Source organism: Rana temporaria, chromosome 1, assembly GCF_905171775.1.
Source record: "Rana temporaria chromosome 1, aRanTem1.1, whole genome shotgun sequence".
Classification (NCBI taxonomy): Eukaryota; Metazoa; Chordata; class Amphibia; order Anura; family Ranidae; genus Rana; species Rana temporaria.
The window spans coordinates 610,491,569-610,508,427 of record NC_053489.1 but is presented as its reverse complement, the minus strand read 5'-3'; the positions used below and the strand labels follow the sequence as shown (position 1 = coordinate 610,508,427).

At 40.8% G+C, this 16,859-nt stretch overlaps 1 protein-coding gene across 15 annotated transcripts in view; it reads right to left on the bottom strand.

Annotated features, from left to right (window-relative positions):
- Positions 1-16,859, bottom strand: part of PROM1 (prominin 1) — a 306,658-nt gene that overhangs the window by 87,140 nt on the left and 202,659 nt on the right. For 12 of the 15 annotated variants that reach the window (XR_005746346.1, XR_005746354.1, XR_005746356.1 and 9 more), the window contains 3 exons: positions 13,625-13,633; positions 11,466-11,625; positions 6,544-6,696 (listed from right to left, as the gene is read on the bottom strand). Coding sequence is in view for 4 of the 15 variants with exons in the window: in XM_040335216.1 (XP_040191150.1) it covers positions 6,544-6,696; positions 11,466-11,625; positions 13,625-13,633 (322 nt within the window). In the remaining 11 variants the exon portion in view is untranslated. The remainder of the gene's footprint in view (positions 1-6,543; positions 6,697-11,465; positions 11,626-13,624; positions 13,634-16,859) is intronic. The other 3 variants (XR_005746348.1, XR_005746353.1, XR_005746355.1) reach the window with 1 other exon arrangement.

Here is a 16,859-nt window from a genome sequence, read left to right as displayed (position 1 = left end):
CATACTGATATGTCTGTTAGTAAATTAGCAATGCAAGAGGAGACTGAAGGGGTGAGGTGCAGAGTAGATGAGTAGATTTGGGTATCATCAGCATAGGTATTGAAAGCTGTGGAAGGTTATCAAGTAACCAAGGGAGAAAATATTGATAGAGAAAAAAAGGGGTCTGAGGACAGAGATTTTGGGGACCACTAAATAAAGAGCAAGTTTAGAGGAGGAGACAGCATTATAAGCAACTGATAGAATGCTGTGATAGGAAGGAGAACCACAAAAGAGCAGAGTCTTGGAGGCCACAGAAGTAGTCAACAAGATCAAAGGCAGACAAAATACCTAGCAGTGTGAGTATCAAGTAATGGCTATTGGTTTTAACAGTTAGTAAATCATTAGTGAGTATCAGTAGGGTAGTTTCTGTGGAGTGTTGTGAGCGAAAACCAGACTGGCATTGTTATAGTGAGTTACGCCTACAGGCAACACTACTATACATAGTATATCATATGGAAGTGAGAAGAAATCTACCCAAATTGAGGCAATGTCCTTTTACACAGCTATCATTGGAACCAGTGTCTCCACTGGAAACTTGCCCCTCAATTTCTGAGAATTATAGCACCAGTGGACATTGGAAATAGTACTATTTGTACTAAAATAAAAAATATGCAAAATACCTGTGCAAAATGTGACAATGGATTAAAATGTTTGTTCACCAATGCTAGAAGTCTGCCAAGCACAATAGGTGAGTTGAAAGCTTTGGTGAATAAAGAAAACTATGAATTAATTGGTATTGCTGAATCTTGGCTTCATTCTTCACATGACTGGGCTATTAATATTCCTGGCTATGCTTTCTTTAGTAAAGACTGGTAAAACAGAGGGGTGGCAGTGTCTGTCTCTATATGAGCAATTATCTCAAAGCAAGTGTGAAAAAGGACGTCGTTGATGGAGAGCGTGATGGAGCTGAAGCATTATGGGTGGAGCTGCACATGGGTGTGCATACTACAAAGGTTATCATTTAAGTTTGTTATAGGCCACCCAATATTAATGAGTTGTTGGAGTCTCGGCTCCTTGCACAGATAGAAAGGAATGCAAGAACTGGCACAGTGATAATAATGGAAGATTTTTACGACCTGGAGATTGACTGGAGTAATAGCACTGCAGGGACAGTTAAAAGGACAAAAATGACTATTACAAGTAAATTTTATGGTTCAGTTCATAGATGCCCTGACTAGGAATGATGCTCTGCTGGACCTGGTAATCTCAAACCATGCAGAACTTATTACTAAATACTAATGTTCATATAAATGAACATCTAGGTACTAAATTAACTATTTTATCAAGAATTGTAATTACATGCCATTGTTGAACAGTGGTAGAAAAATTGGGCCTTTGGTGCTGGTGCTGGTGCCACAACACTGTAAGTCCTCACAGTTACGCTTGGTGGGCGCAGGAATGGGCCGTGCTGTTAAATATTAAATCAAGAATTGTAATTACATGCCCCTGTTGAACAAGACAAATCAGCACAGGAAGAGGCCACAGAGAAAGAAGATGAGGGGGTGGAGGAGATAGTTGTGTCACAATCACCAGTAGTAGCATTTTGGAGGCATGGTGGTGAAACAACCTCCAACATTACTGTACCTTGTCCTGCATCCTTCCCCGCTGCCAGCAAAGTCACCCAACGCGCCGTGAAAGATAGGCAACGTCCCTGTCCATGCCTGCTGGACCATGAGTCAGCGGTAATATACACCTTACCACTGACCGCCCTGTCCAGCGAGGCATGGACATTGCCTTCCACATGCCAGTAGAGAGCCGGAATTGCCTTCCATGAGAAAAAGCGGCGCTTGGGAACCTGCCACTGAGGTACCGCACATTCCACAAACTCACGGAAGTGGGCAGAGTCTACCAACTGAAAATGCAGCAGTTGAAGTGCTACCAATTTAGCTAAGCTAGCACTTCAACCTCTGGGTATGTGGATGGCTGGGAACGAACTTCTTTCGGCGCTGCAGCAGCTGGGGCAGGGAAATTTGCCTGGTACAATCTAACGTTGGTGTACCGATAGTAGATTGCCCGCAAGTACTTGGCTGTGACACACCTAATTCTACACCTTCAGTCCTATCAGTACAGGCATCAGAGAGGACTGAAGATACAGTGGGGTTGGAGATCCCAGCTGATGAGGAGCAAGGAGAGGTCCGCTTTGTTCTTTGGTGTGGGTCTTTGAGGTACGCTTGCCAACGAACTGCATGGCAGGTCGACATATGTCTGTCAAGCATGTGGTGCCCAAGCCCATTTTGGCCACGCGAGATACGTGGTGCGATCTGATGCACTTGTCTTAAAAAAGGCCCACACCAAAGAACTTTTGGAATAACAGGGAGAGACAGCAGCGCCCTGCACATACGGAGCTCTGTGGTGTGATGCAGTCGGTGTGCTGCCCTTAAGCTGGCCCCTGGAGGGCATCCTGCCTCATTGGAGATGTGCCTCCTCCTCCTCTCTCCTATCAGGCACCCACGTGGAGTCAGTGACCTCATCATCCCCTCCCTCCTCATCACTGTAGCAAACCTGGCAGTATGCTGCAGCTGGGGGAACATGACTGCCAGATTGCTGTCCTTCTTGGGCACCCCCTCTCTCTGGGCTCACGTTACTGCCTTCCTCTAGCTGGGTACCATCATCGGAGCCTTCAAAACGCTGCACATCCTCCTGCAGCATGTACCCAACACTGTGGTCAAACAGTTCTGAGGAGGACATGGTGGGGCTAGGGAAGGAGTGACTGATGCCATTGAGCAGAGGGAAGAGGCCGCATTGGCAGCTGCTTTGCCAGACAAAGTACCCTGAGCCTGGGTGAGAGAGGATGAGGAGGATGAGGACGGCTTGGTCATCCACTCTACTAAGTGTTCGGCATGTTGCGGCTCAACATGGACCGGCTGCCGGAAAAAAGGACGAGCGTGTCCCACGGCCACGTGCTGATGAGGATGCACCGTGTCCACAACCAGCACTGTTGCCTCTAGACGCAGAGCCTGCTTGCCCTCTTTTATTGGCTTGTGACTCTCTGCCTCTCCTTGTTGTCCTTCCAGACATACTAATGGCCTGCAGGGAGATGTAGCAGCACAAATACTGACAATACTTGCAGATCCCCGCCTGTGGTATTAATATGAGAACACCAGCAATTGTATTCACGTAGCTTTTAGGTGCACACTGTGCAGAGGACACAGTACACCAAGTGAAAATACTTGCTGATCACTGCCTGTGGTATTAATATGAGAATACCAGAAATTGTATTCACGTATCTTTAGGTGAACACTGTGCAAAGGACACAGTACACTAAGTGAAAATACTGCAGCTAGCACAATCACCTGCCTGCCTGTCAGTATATTAGGAAGAGCATACAGGAACGGATCTAGCTAAACTCAATACTGTGTATAAATATATATATACACAACACCTGGGATTCATATATATCCTCTTCGCACTGTAACTGTCACTGACTCGCCTGCCTGCCTGCTCTATCTAACTCAATTGAAATGACACCGTCTCTCTCTCTCTGTCTCTATCTTTAACCACCGCGGCAACACACTACACAAGGCCGACTTCCAGGCGGCCTTATATAGTGTGGGGCGTGTACTAAATCCCTTGAGGCATAATTGGCCAATAATGGCTCTCCGTTTTTTGTGCACTGTGATTGGCCAAAGCATGCGGGTCATAGTGCATGCTTGGCCAATCATCAGCCAGCAATGCTCTGCGATGTCGCAGTGAATTATGGGCCGTGACGCGCCACTCGAATTTGGCACGAATGGCCCATAACATTTACAATTCGGTAAACGAGCGAACATACGATGTTCGACTCGAACACAAAGCTCATCCCTAGTCAGGAGAGAACCATAGCGAACATTCTCATTAGAAGTTAGATTTTTCCAGCTGTGGACCAGGAATTCTGGATTTTGGGGTGGCTGGGCCCCCGGGAATTTTGTTGTTGAGGGGGTGCAATGGGAATACCCCAGTTATGAAGGAGTTTGTATCCTTCTTTTGGAGAGTGCCTGGGCACAATTTGATTTTGGTATGTTACCAGGACCCACATTGTGGGCTCTCAGCGCCTTAGTTATTGGAAATAATTCTTTCTGCATCTGTGCAGTAGTGGCAGAGATGTCAGCAAACAGAGCAATTTTGGAGTAGGGATCAGGGAGGATACATGCGGACCTGGTCATTTTGATAATTTGATCCTTTATGCGTAAAAAATGTAGGCGAGCTAGCATGCTTCTTGGTAGGGCCGCAGGGCGGTATTTGGGTTAATAGATCCTATGTGCTCGATCAATATGTCAGATGGGGATAGAGATGGTATGAGCTTGATAAAAAGCTGTTGAATAAATGGGATCAGCTCTGAATGTTTAACTGCTTCAGGTATGCCGCTGAATTTAATGTTAAGCGTCAACTAACATAGGTACTCCACTTGCCTTTCAATTTGGTCTGTGCGCTCTTCCACTTGGTCAATTCTTTTACGAACATGTGAAACTGAGTAGCGGAATTCAGCTTGTATGGTTTTATGAAGGGTTGACATCATTGATTTTAGAACATTGAGATCTTTTTTGTCTGTCAGCTGCATAGGGAGATGAGCGGAAATGTTCCATAAGGTCTTGTGGAGAGGAGTCAGGCAGTAAGGGGGGCAGCGGTGACTGTGCTGTGTCCTCGAGATCGGCGCCATCTTGGGACTCCATCACAGTGCAGTGGAAGAACTTGGTTCGTTTGTTGGGGCACGGGGGGCTTAAACTTCTTTTTGGTCCGCAGAGGTTCCCTGTGCCATCAGGCATGAGTTTCGGTGGTCTCCTGTGCTTGTAAGCTGTTTGTTTTCTCCTGGTGGGACAGAGCAGCGCTGTTATACAGCCATTCCGTTCTGCATCCAAGCCACACCTCCCCAGAACTGAATTTATTCTCTCCTGACAAGAGGAGATTAAGGGGGGATATGATCAACATGTATAAATACATAAGTGGTTCATATAGTGAACTTGGTGTTGAATTATTCACTTTAAGGTCATCACAGAGGACAAGGGGGCATTCTTTACATCTGGAGGAAATTCGACTTTTATCTCCAAATACGGAAAAGCTTCTTCACAGTAAGAGCTGTGAAAATGTAGAATAGACTCCCTCCAGAGCTGGTTCTGGCTAGTTCAGTAGATTGCTTTACAAAAGGCCTGGATTATTTCCTAAAGGTACATAATATAACTGGATACTAACATTTATAGGTAAAGTTAATCCAGGGAATATCTGATTGCCTCTTGGGAGATCAGGAATGATTTTTCCCCCCACTGGAGCAAATTGGATCATGCTTTGCTGGGGGTTTTTTTGCCTTCCTCTGGCTCAACTGTGGGTATGGGATTGTGTATATAGGATTTTAAAAAAACAATTTTTTTTCCCTTTTATTGGTTGAACTATATGGACTTGTGTCTTTTTTTTAACCGGACTATGTAACTATGTATATACCATCCACCCTAGCTTTTCTTGGTCACCGATTTTTTTTAACACATTAAAAATGAAATTGGTATTGTTTGTAGGGTTATTCAATAGCACTTTTTAGCAGAGCTGTGAAATTATACCTTCACTTCATTGTAGAAGCCTATTAATGATTTTGCCTGCAGCAGTGAAGTTATTTATTAGATGCAGAGATGTCAGGCAGACTGAGACATGTACACATGGTATGCACAGCACGATGACCTAAATGGGACAGACATGTAGATTTTATCTGTTTATTTAGAAGCAGAGTGGATAGCAGCTGAACTGTCACTGTCAGGGACAAGTCAGTCACCATGACACCTATATTCACTGGCAGGAGCCTTACCATATTATACATGCCAGATCACATCTGTACATAGTTGACCAACCTCTGCAAAGCTTCAAGCAAACCTTTACCAATGCTCATAGAAAGTGCTGCCAAACATGAACTATTTAGAGCAGTAGTGTATTTAAGTTTTGTGCCACCCTAGGCCTGACTAAACTCCTGCACCCTCTAGTTTAAATATGACCCACCCCTTCCCATGAAGGCCACACCCCTTTCTGTTTAAGACCCACCCTGACATTTTCGAGTGGGGAGACTAGTTCCTAGGGCCCTGGGGGGGGGGGTAATGGATTCCCTTAACAATCTTGTAGCAAAGATATCAAGTAAGAAGGTTGGCTTGAAAAACAAAAAGAAAGGTGTAATGGAGAATGATGAACTAGAGAGTCTGTCCCATCCCCATACACCTACTCCATTCCCTCCAACCAGAACTTTCTTATATATTTTTTAAAAATCAGAAATAAAGTTTATTGACTTTTTACCAATGAATAGAAACAAGGACAACCAACATATAAGGATCAGTAATGTGGATCCACAACTTCTGCCATCCATACATAACACAGGGAAACAAGAGACCACTAAATACTCTCAGAGCACTATCACATTAAAGATTCTGAGTTATATAATGTGTTAAGAAAAAAAATTAACAATAGTAAATCAACAGTAGATCAATTCAACCAAGCATTCTATCGAACTTGGAAGTTCAAATATCTTAAACCACCGACAATGCAAGGATTACTCACGCCATAAGGAAGTTGCCCCCGGTATTGGAGATGCAGCCTCTAGTAGTTGGAGATGCATGCTGGTCATAACCACAGGCGCCACATAGTAAACCAAGGAAATAGAAGACTACAATGAGCGCCACCATGCAGCAGAGAACAAGAGAGCCCAACCACCTAAAAGTAGAGGACATTGTCAAGTTCAGACAGGTTTTATTTGCAGTAGACAGGTCACAATCACTTACTTCATAGCAGTCATTATACTGAAACTTCCAAATGTATCCAATTTTCCAGAGGATCCCTACTTTAACTATCAATCCAAGTTTGTAAGGAGTTAAAGAAAACCTCCCAAAATGCCATTTATGCTGATTTTTTTTTTTAATATTCTCTTTTTATAGTTATAAATTCTTAAAAAAAAAAACAGTTACAAAGCAGATACAGTACACCAGTGAATTTAAAATGTAACCATGAATCTGCACAAGTACAACAGAAGACATATGCAAAGATGGAAGTACTGATTGACAGGAGAACCAAACAGTGCATGGAAGTCAACATTTAATGCAGCTACGAGCTAATATACAAATTCAAAAACCAGTGAATTTAAAATGTAACCATGAATCTGCACAAGTACAACAGAAGACATATGCAAAGATGGAAGTACTGATTGACAGGAGAACCAAACAGTGCATGGAAGTCAACATTTAATGCAGCTACGAGCTAATATACAAATTCACTGCTCTCTTTTTTTGTACATGCATCCATTGCAGTTAGGGAAGTGGTAGTCAACTTACTAGTTTTAGGGTCTCTCAGCTGCAAGACCCTTACTTCCCTAAGGAGTTGTACTTCTAATGGCTTATAATATTAAGTATACAGTATACAGTTATGTAATGCTACAGAAGATTGTCAGAGACTGCAGACACTTATACAGATGGTCAGAGACTACAGACATGCTATAGGTGTAGCTGAGAATTGGATACATTCTCCATGAGAGACTGATTATATGTGACTACTTAATTACAGTAAGTACTGTACCCCTATTTGTCTTCAGAGTTGGACACATTTTTCTCAGCATGGATTTGTTTTTTTAATGGATTTTGGTCCATGAACGACACCATGGCACCATACAATCAATGCATTTTTTTCTTAGAAAGCTTAATCACTTCCTGATATATAGATTTTTCTTACACACCAATTTCACTTTCAGGCCCCATTCACACCTAGAGTAGTAGGATCATAAGTTGTTGGGCTAATTTTTCCAATGACACACATAGAGCAGCCCATTGATTTCAATGGGCTGTGTTACACTTGGCAAAGTAGCTCATGAGACATTTTGCCATGGTGTGTTTTGTCACCTGTTTTTTCATGTGGCAAAATGTGTGTTTGCTTCTGTGTTGTGCTGTTAACAATTAATGGCACTGAAAGTGCAACCAGGTAATTTTAGGAGTATAAAGGTGGCCATACACTATACAATCTGAGTAATGTATAATAATAGGAGGACACACCTTCTATCTAGTCACTCTGTAGTCAATCAGGCTGGCGATTGCACTACATCAGGGGTGTCCAACCTGTGGACTGCATGTGGCCAGTGCCCGTTTGGAGAGATGCTGGGGAAGCCAGGCAAATGCATGCATGGAGAAATGCCAGGGATGCTGTGCAAACATTGTTGATGGGAGAAGGGTATGAGTTTTAATGATGTCAGTGCAGGATGTGTGAGCTAATGAGGTCGGCGGGCAAACGTCTTCCTGTGTCTTACTGGTTTCTCTGTCCCAAATCTATATATCAGGAAGTGATGAAGCTTTCTAAGAAATACAGTAAGGGCTAAGGTAAGGCCTTGTTCTCAAAATCAAAGGAAGCTTTTATTTTTCTGTAGAAAAGGTACATTAATGGTATATTGGTACATGGTGGAGCTGGATTTTAGAAAAAAAACATTCGCCATTTCACCACATTCCTATGATTGGGTGTGCTGGACTTTTTGGGCCAGATTCACAAAGGTTAGCGGATCTTTAGATCCGTGTAACCTATGTGTTTTAAGATCCGCCCTCGCAAGTTTGTGAGGAAAGTGTCAAATTCACAAAACACTTACCTCCAAACTTGCGACGGCGGATCCTAACTCCCCCAGCGGAATTCAAATTCCGCGGCTAGGGGAGTGTCATATTTAAATCAGGCGCGCTCCCGCGCCGATTTAAATACGCATGCGTCGTCCGGGGAATTTCCCGGCGTGCATTGCTCCCACTGACGTCAATAGGACGTCAGTGGTTGCGACGTGAGCGGGACTTGCGACGCGCATGTTCGTGAATCGGCGTACGCAAACGACGTAGGGAATTTCAAAATCGACGCGGGAACGACGGCCATACTTAACAATACTTACCCCTGCTTTTAGCATGGGTAAGTATACGACGGGTACCGCGCTACGGAAACGACGTAAGAACACCGCGTCGGGTCCGCGTACAGTCGTGAATTTCGCGTATCTCGCTGATTTACATATTATTCAGTGTAAATCAGCGGGAACGCCCCCGGCGCCATTTTTAAATAAAAAAAAAGATCCGACAGTGTAACACAGTGTGACACTGTCGGATCTCAGCCCTATCTATGCGTATCTGATTCTATGAATCAGGTGCATAGATAGGACCAGTAAAAATCCGAGATACGATGGTGTATCTGAGATACTCCATCGTATCTCTTTTGTGAATCTGGCCCTTTATCTTCATCTACACAGTAAACACAAGCTGCAATAAAAACTTGGCAGAGGTCTAACCTTTTTTTTTGCTTTCTAGTAAATGAGTAATTTTATTTTTGGTTGCACTCCACCTGTAGCAGGCAGGGTTCCTGAGGCGAGGTGCACAGTTAGAGAATATAATATTATAATCCAACATCAATTTCTGGGGAGCACAATAAAAGGGAAAAGGGAAAAGGGAAAAGAGGAGAATAGGAAAATGGAAATTATGGAATAATTTAAAGAAAAGGAAGACTGAAAAGAATAGGAAAAAATTAAAAAATGTATGTATAATTCCTTTGACCTGGCAAACAGGTGACCGGTACACTTAGTACCAGTAAAAGATACTCTGAGAGTATTTCTAAAGTGACAGGAATAGTTTAGAGCTATGATTTTGAGGCCCAGTTTTACACTATCACATTTGAGTCTTTGGTCTCTTCCACTGCGTTCAGTGAGATATACTGTACATTATTTACATCCTAAAGCAATTGTCTTGGGTGACCTGTATCAAAAAACCTAAATGAAAAAAATGAATAATAATAAAAAAAATACCAATACCTCTAACCATCCACATTAACATATGGGATACAGCAAATGTCTAATAATATCATACAACAAGCTTGGGCTCAAACCTTATCATCATCCAGCCTCGTAAACCTGACATTTACATCAATCTCTTTAGTCGGTCTGACAGGAATTTGAAGTATTTGTGAATTAATTTGCATATATATGCCCCAGTGTGAGATGTTTATGAAATCACATTCCAAGAATGATCACAGGAAATATTAAAATATGAGGAATGTAACGCAGCTCTGTTAGATGCAGACAAAGTATTAGTCCGTTTAAGATGGATTTTCTGGGTTTTGCTTTATGACCAACAGTTGTTTCCATGTATTAGAAAATGTTCAAAGGTTTCGAGCCAGTAAATATTTTAAATGTTGGTATCCCGAGAACATACCACTCACGCATTTCATCACTGTAAATGCTTCCAAATTTAGAAATTATTCTATAGGCAGTAACAGATTTTAATAAATTATATTTCTTTAAACTGTTAACTAAACATAGAAAATGTATTTGTCAATTTGTGGATGTGTTAATAAATGTCCTCCCCTTGAAGAACCAACAGCTAAGGCCTTCAATTTTTCTTTTGCTCAGGAAACATTACTAAACATTCTTCTCTTTCAGAAGCAGCAGTTTATGTATTGTGTGGCTGCTGGATCTCAATCTAGATCTCAATCTAGATGATTGGAAACCAATCAGAGTTGGCTCTGATCATGTGATCACTAGGTCATCTTTGACATAGTGGAAAGCTCTACTAACAGAAATGAAAGCCATCATCCTGCAAAAAAACATTGACAGCGCCAAGCTACCATCTATTTAATAGTATAATTGCCAGATACAGTTGTACTATTAAAAAATGACATTCAATAAAAAAAAGAAAATGGCCATTTATCATTCTGAAATAAAAACAGAGAATGATTATTTTTTAACCACTTACCAACCACCCAACATACATGGCTCTATTGCGCAAAATCACTTACCTGTACATCATTTTGTGCAATAGCCACTAGCAGGCACGCGTGCTAATTGGGCAGAGGGGAAGCCAATCAGCTGGCCACCCGTGATCGTTCCCTAGAGAGGCAGTCTGACAGGGGAGAAGATAGAGATCTTGTATTCCTGCTAAGCAGGAACATGGATCTCTGTGCTCCCCCAGTCACAGCAACCCCAACACAGTTAGCAAGTACCCCCTAGGGACACATTTAATCCTGCTAAAAATGGCTGATCGCCGCCTTTACATGTAACAAAACGAATAAATGAATAAAAATGGCATAAAAATATCCCATGGTTTTTAGACGCTATAACTTTTGCACAAACCAATAATGTTCAGCTTCTGTCGGACAGACCGACATACACACAAGCTGAATGTCAGCTGTTTTTTTTAACCGGCCACTGTCTCCCAACATTTAGCCCATGTGTTCCTGGCTTAACTTTGCTGCCCATCATTCTGATTCTTTGTGCTGACACTCTTCTGATACTTATTTACAGCATGCTTGTTCTAGAGTAGGGACTCAGAATGACCGAAGTCAGACACAACCAGGCATCTAGCATTTTCAAAAGAAGGCCTACAATGACAACCCCTTCACTTCCCTCATGACAGAACCACTTTAAACTTACTATACATGCTCCTTAAGCTCCTTAAGCTTTAGGACCTTAACTGTAGAGTTGGTGATACCTGTAAAAGTCGTACTGTTCAACTACAGGGTAGTACTCCCGCACAAACATCTCACTCTGTGTTATGTATGACGTCAAGTTTGATATGACATGAAGAATTGGGATCATTTTTGAAAAATGTGTGATATTTACTCCAATGGAATCCAAGACGTTCTTAACATCTGAAAAAAAAAAAAATATATATATATACACAGTTACTCTCGCTACTATTATAATTGCTATTTTTATTGGCAAATGGAGATTATGGGTATCTATGAACTACATTTCCCATGTGTCTCGACAGATTATGAGTGAAATACATACTTATTAAACAAGTGCAAAAGCAATGAGGATTACAGTTAGCCAGAAACGGATTCAGCAAAAAAACATTTGCGGATTCCTCATTCCTGTAGGTTAATGAACTTTAAATATCTCAATTCAGTTTGCAACTGCTTATTGAAGAAGCTGGATAGTACTAGGGTGGCAGCCTTTGTGTTGCCTATTAAAGCCCAGCTTTATTTTGTAGTATTTGTGTTTATTGCTTTCTGTTACTCCTGTGGAAAGATTTATACTTTTTTCCCTGTGACACCAGGATGGGAAAAGAGGGAAATGGTGTCCACAGGACAGAAAGCATTAACAATCTTAATGAGGATCTAATCTTTTCTCAATGTACTAAAAATAATCTTTGATTCTGTATTCTTTTTATCCTTTTGGACAGATATTCCATAATTTCTTGCCCTTCGAACCCCCTGTGCCCAGGAAAAGAGGTGAGGGGAAAAACAAACCCTAAAAGATGTTCTACCTTTCCCTGGGCTTTAACAGGCAAAACCAAATCAAATCAAATTTCAATATATGAGGAAGGCATCCAACCAGAAAATAAATATCAGTTCTGCCTTCAATTGGCCATACAATGTTTTACACAATTTAATAAATTGATGTGATGAAAAAAGGAACAACAACAAGCCACAGAGTGAAACATGAACACCACAAATCACACATGACACAAACTCAAATGATGTCCGATGGATCTTTGGCCGTAGAGTCAGAGTTTTCTTTCAAGATTAAATATTCCATGAATTATTTTTTTTCTCTGTCAGTTTTGACTTCAAGTTTTGGAATTTAAGGCATTTTTTATACTTTTGCCCCTGGGACTTATTTCCAAGTAAGAACATCCATATTCTATCTGTGATGTTGAGACTTGAAAGAGACTTGTTTTATAAGAAATAGCTGTGTTTTATAATTTCATCTTTGGCCCAGATCCTTGTAGGATAGTATGCACAGTACACTCCTCTAACATACATGAACAAATAGGAGGCTGATATATTGTTATAATTATGGAAACTACTAAATTAATTGAATTCAAGCAAAAGAGAAAAAATACTTTTTTTAAAAAATAATATTAAGTGCGGACAGAATCTCTCTGTACATTGTGAAAATTATGACCTACATGTCATGAACTGTTAACATTTCTCATAGATTTATTTACCTCTGCACCATTAATGGAGCTTAAGGAACAGTAAACTAAGGTATTTTTTGGCAAATAGATTAAGTAAAGTTATCAACACAACTAAATATTTATTGTATTAAGTAATATTGAGTAATTTTCTCTCATTTGGTCTCTTTTGATCGAACAAATATACAATTTGAAAGCATTTTGTTATATCTTTTGAATAGTTGCAAAAAAAAATGTATCTTGTTAGCTGATGACGTCCTGTGCTCAGCTCTTAACAGTTACATTGTAAATCTACTGTATAAAGACTAATGAACACCAGAGAAGAGCAGAGAAGAGAAGAGGGTAAATCTGTAATTCTGTCCTTAGGTGACAAAGCTGCTCCTCCATAGATACAGTAGAGTGAGTGAGCGTTGTCACCCTCAGCCAGGAAGTGTATTACTGCCAGGATCACCAGGTAAAAAAGAAAGGAAAAAAGCCTGACAATAGAGAACTATTGCAGAGACCACATCTAAATACTGGAAGCTGAAATATATATACAATTTGTATGCTTTGGTTAAGATATGCCCAATTAAACAGATGTTTTAATTCAGTGCAATTCCGCTACTGAACACCAGAAACAGAAAATTAGAAGTTGTTAATTAATAAAATGTTCACTTCAGAAAGCTCTGACTTTACGGTATTAAAAACATGTTGGCTCCTCTGGAACAGTATCATCTTGAAGAACTTACAAGGAATAGCTGAGATATTAATCCAAAAACAGGTCCAAAAAGATTTTGTTAGTAATGGAAAACAAAGCATGGCATTAGTATTTTTAACATAGTATTTGCACAGAAAGATTTTAGAAACATTTCAGTGTCTATCCTTAATTTTATTTGCACATTTCTTTTTATTTTTTTATTAAAGGGAGGCTCATGCCTGGGAGAAGATGATGGTGGTGAGGGTGGTTTCCTCCATGAGGATGAACATCCATCAGGACCTGAGATATTCTCAATGGCTGGCAATCTATATTTATCTAGTAACTGCAGACTACATTTATAAACTAGTCACTATCAATTTAAAAGGAATACATGGTGTAAATAAATTTTTAGAAAGTCACTTAAAAGAGAGGCTTGATTTATTGGTGCGTGTTGCTGCTTTAAAACGCTTGTTTCTTTGAAAAAAATAAAAAAATGTTGTTTCTATATATTTAATGGCAACAGAGACTCTGTAGGCATCCTCTGCCATAAAATCTCTTTTGCTTCCTGCTAACAATTGCCATACATGTGCGGTGTACTATCCAGAGCCTGGACTTGGAGTGATGATACTTCTCTGTGCATACAGAAGTTACATCATCTGTGACAAACCAAGGCTGAACAAAGGATACTCTGGACCTGGAAAAACACTAGGGGAAGATAGCAAAAGTAGAGTTTCAATCACTAGAGGAGGACATACTAAGGGCAGGATCACACCAAGGTAATGTGTGTTTCCCTAATAAAAAAGTGTGATCCTGCTCTAATGCCACGTACACACGATCGTTTTTTCCGACAGAATTTCGCTCAAGCTTGTCTTGCATACACATGGTCACACCAAATTCCGCCCATCAAGAATGTGGTGACGTACAACACGTACGATGAACCGAGATCAATAGAGTTCAATAGGCAGTTTGACTCTTCTGCTTGATTCTGAGCATGCATGTTTTTTTTGTGCGTCGGAATTCCATATAGACAAACGTTTTTTCCGCTAGGAATTTTTTCCGTCTGGAAAATAGAGAACCTGCACTCATACTTTTGCTAGCGGAAATTCCTACAGAAAAAGTCAGATGGAGCATTCACACGGTCGGAATTCCCGTCCAAAAGCACACATCTGACTTTTTCCGACGGGAAAATCGATCGTGTGTACGCGGCATTAGACCAAAGTCTACAAGAGCTCTAAGGGTCCCACTTTGCTACAGTTAAACTTTAATAAATGGGAAAGATGATCTGATATGCTAGTGGATACTTCAATGATAAACTAGTGTGGCTGGGCAGAAGAAAATACCCTTTTTTGGAGGGGGGGGGGGGTGAGGGCTATGAGTGAAACTTTTTTTTTTGGCTCCACTAATTTATTTCAAGATTCAAAAAGTCCAATAATAGTCCAATAATGTGTTGAACAGGAAATGTCCAGCCGCAATGAGGCCAAACACAACAGGCAGCTTCATTACACAGAGGCGAAGGTCAGACTAGGCTTCTGAGGCTTGGACTGGGAGTACTATGATACAAGTTAAAGAGAAGCTTACCGATCCCCGCTGGCGACAGTGCTGGGAGTGTGCAGAGAGCTCTCATTTACACAGGGCCACATATATTTAGCCACTCTGTGTTAAGACCCACTAGGCGAGAGGCCGCATATATGCGTAATGTCAGTGCCAAGGGGTTAAGTAACTCATGGTGGGCTGTGAATCATTTGTCATGTTTTAAATAGCTTTTTTGGCCATGCTTCTTTTGTGGGTCACAAGAGGGCACTTGTTTTTGCTCTCCTGTGACCCAAAACCAGCCAACAGCGGGCTATTGCCTGCTGTCAGCTGATGTCACACCATATTGTTGGGATCCACCCAGCTGCCTAATTGACAACTGCCTCTGGCACGCAAGGCGCGTGGCTGAAAGCCAAATCCATCTGTTTTAGAAACCACAAACTTATCCTTTAAATGGTTGTAAAAGTTAGCTTGGAGTTCCTCCTTAATAAAAAAAAATTGGTACATATGTTCAAATATAAGCACCCATTTTTTAAACATTTGAAAATGTCTCATTATCTTATATTTTTATTCCTGTTTCCTTTCACTTTTTATCCCAAATTTGTAACAGTAGACAAACAAAAATCTGCTCTCCTGCCTGTTCAGATCAATCAGATGGAACATCCCAGATATAAACTGTAAATGCTATTACTGTAATTTACCACAATGTCAGCAACCACTAATTAGTAGGGAGGAAAGTTACATTTCATAACTTGATTTACAACTTTGTGATTGTGGCTTTTGGCAGTATGTACAGAAGTTAATTAATATCTGCTTCATAACACTTAACAACAGAATATTAGTTTTGATGGCTGATAAAAGTGCTGCATGCTGTTATTACAAGCCCGTGCAATATGATTCTGGTGAGTCTTACTTAAAATCCTACCCAGAACACCAAGCAATAAGCTGAAAATCACTCCAGAATTTCATTCGCCTGTAGGCTACTATAATGATCCGATATGCTAGTGGATAAAAAGCTCTGTAAATGTTGTTTTGTGGTAATAATGTTCTTATTTTATTTCGGCTTCTCCTAGCTTTTTTTTACCATAAGATGATATTTTCTTTTGTAAAGCAGGAACAAAAATTGTTTCTGGACAGCCGCACTCTGAACAAGTTGTAGCCTTTATTGAAAAAAAAAAGGACAGCACTACAAGTTACAGCAACATAAAATAAAACCCGACTGCTGATGCGTTTCGCACTGAAACTAGTGCTTAGTCATAGCTATGACTAAGCACTAGTTTCAGTGCGAAACGCGTCAGAGGTTGGGTTTTATTTTATGTTGCTGTGACTTGTAGTGCTGTCCTTTTTTTTAATAAAGGCTACAACTTGTTCAGAGTGCGGCTGTCAAGAAACAATTTTTGTTCCTGCTTTGCTAAGTGCATTGCCTGCACCTGAGTTGTCTGCAACAGAGGATATTCATCTGTGTTCCCACCTGGAGCGGCTACTCCCTTTTCCCATATTTTCTTTTGTGTCACCCTTGATGGCTACAAACCTCCTAAGCTTTTTAAATTTTGAGGACATTTTGTGACAGAATCTTTTTTGGTCAAAACATTTTTCTGTTCCCTGGGAACAACAGCACAAAATACTAACTGTGGATACATATGAAACACTTGAGTAGTGTGGTTATTCCTCTCTATTGTAGGACATCCTCCTGCATATTTCTTTTTGGCTAAAAACTTTCATATTTCCTGCTTCACTCCATGCACTTCCATCTTTCT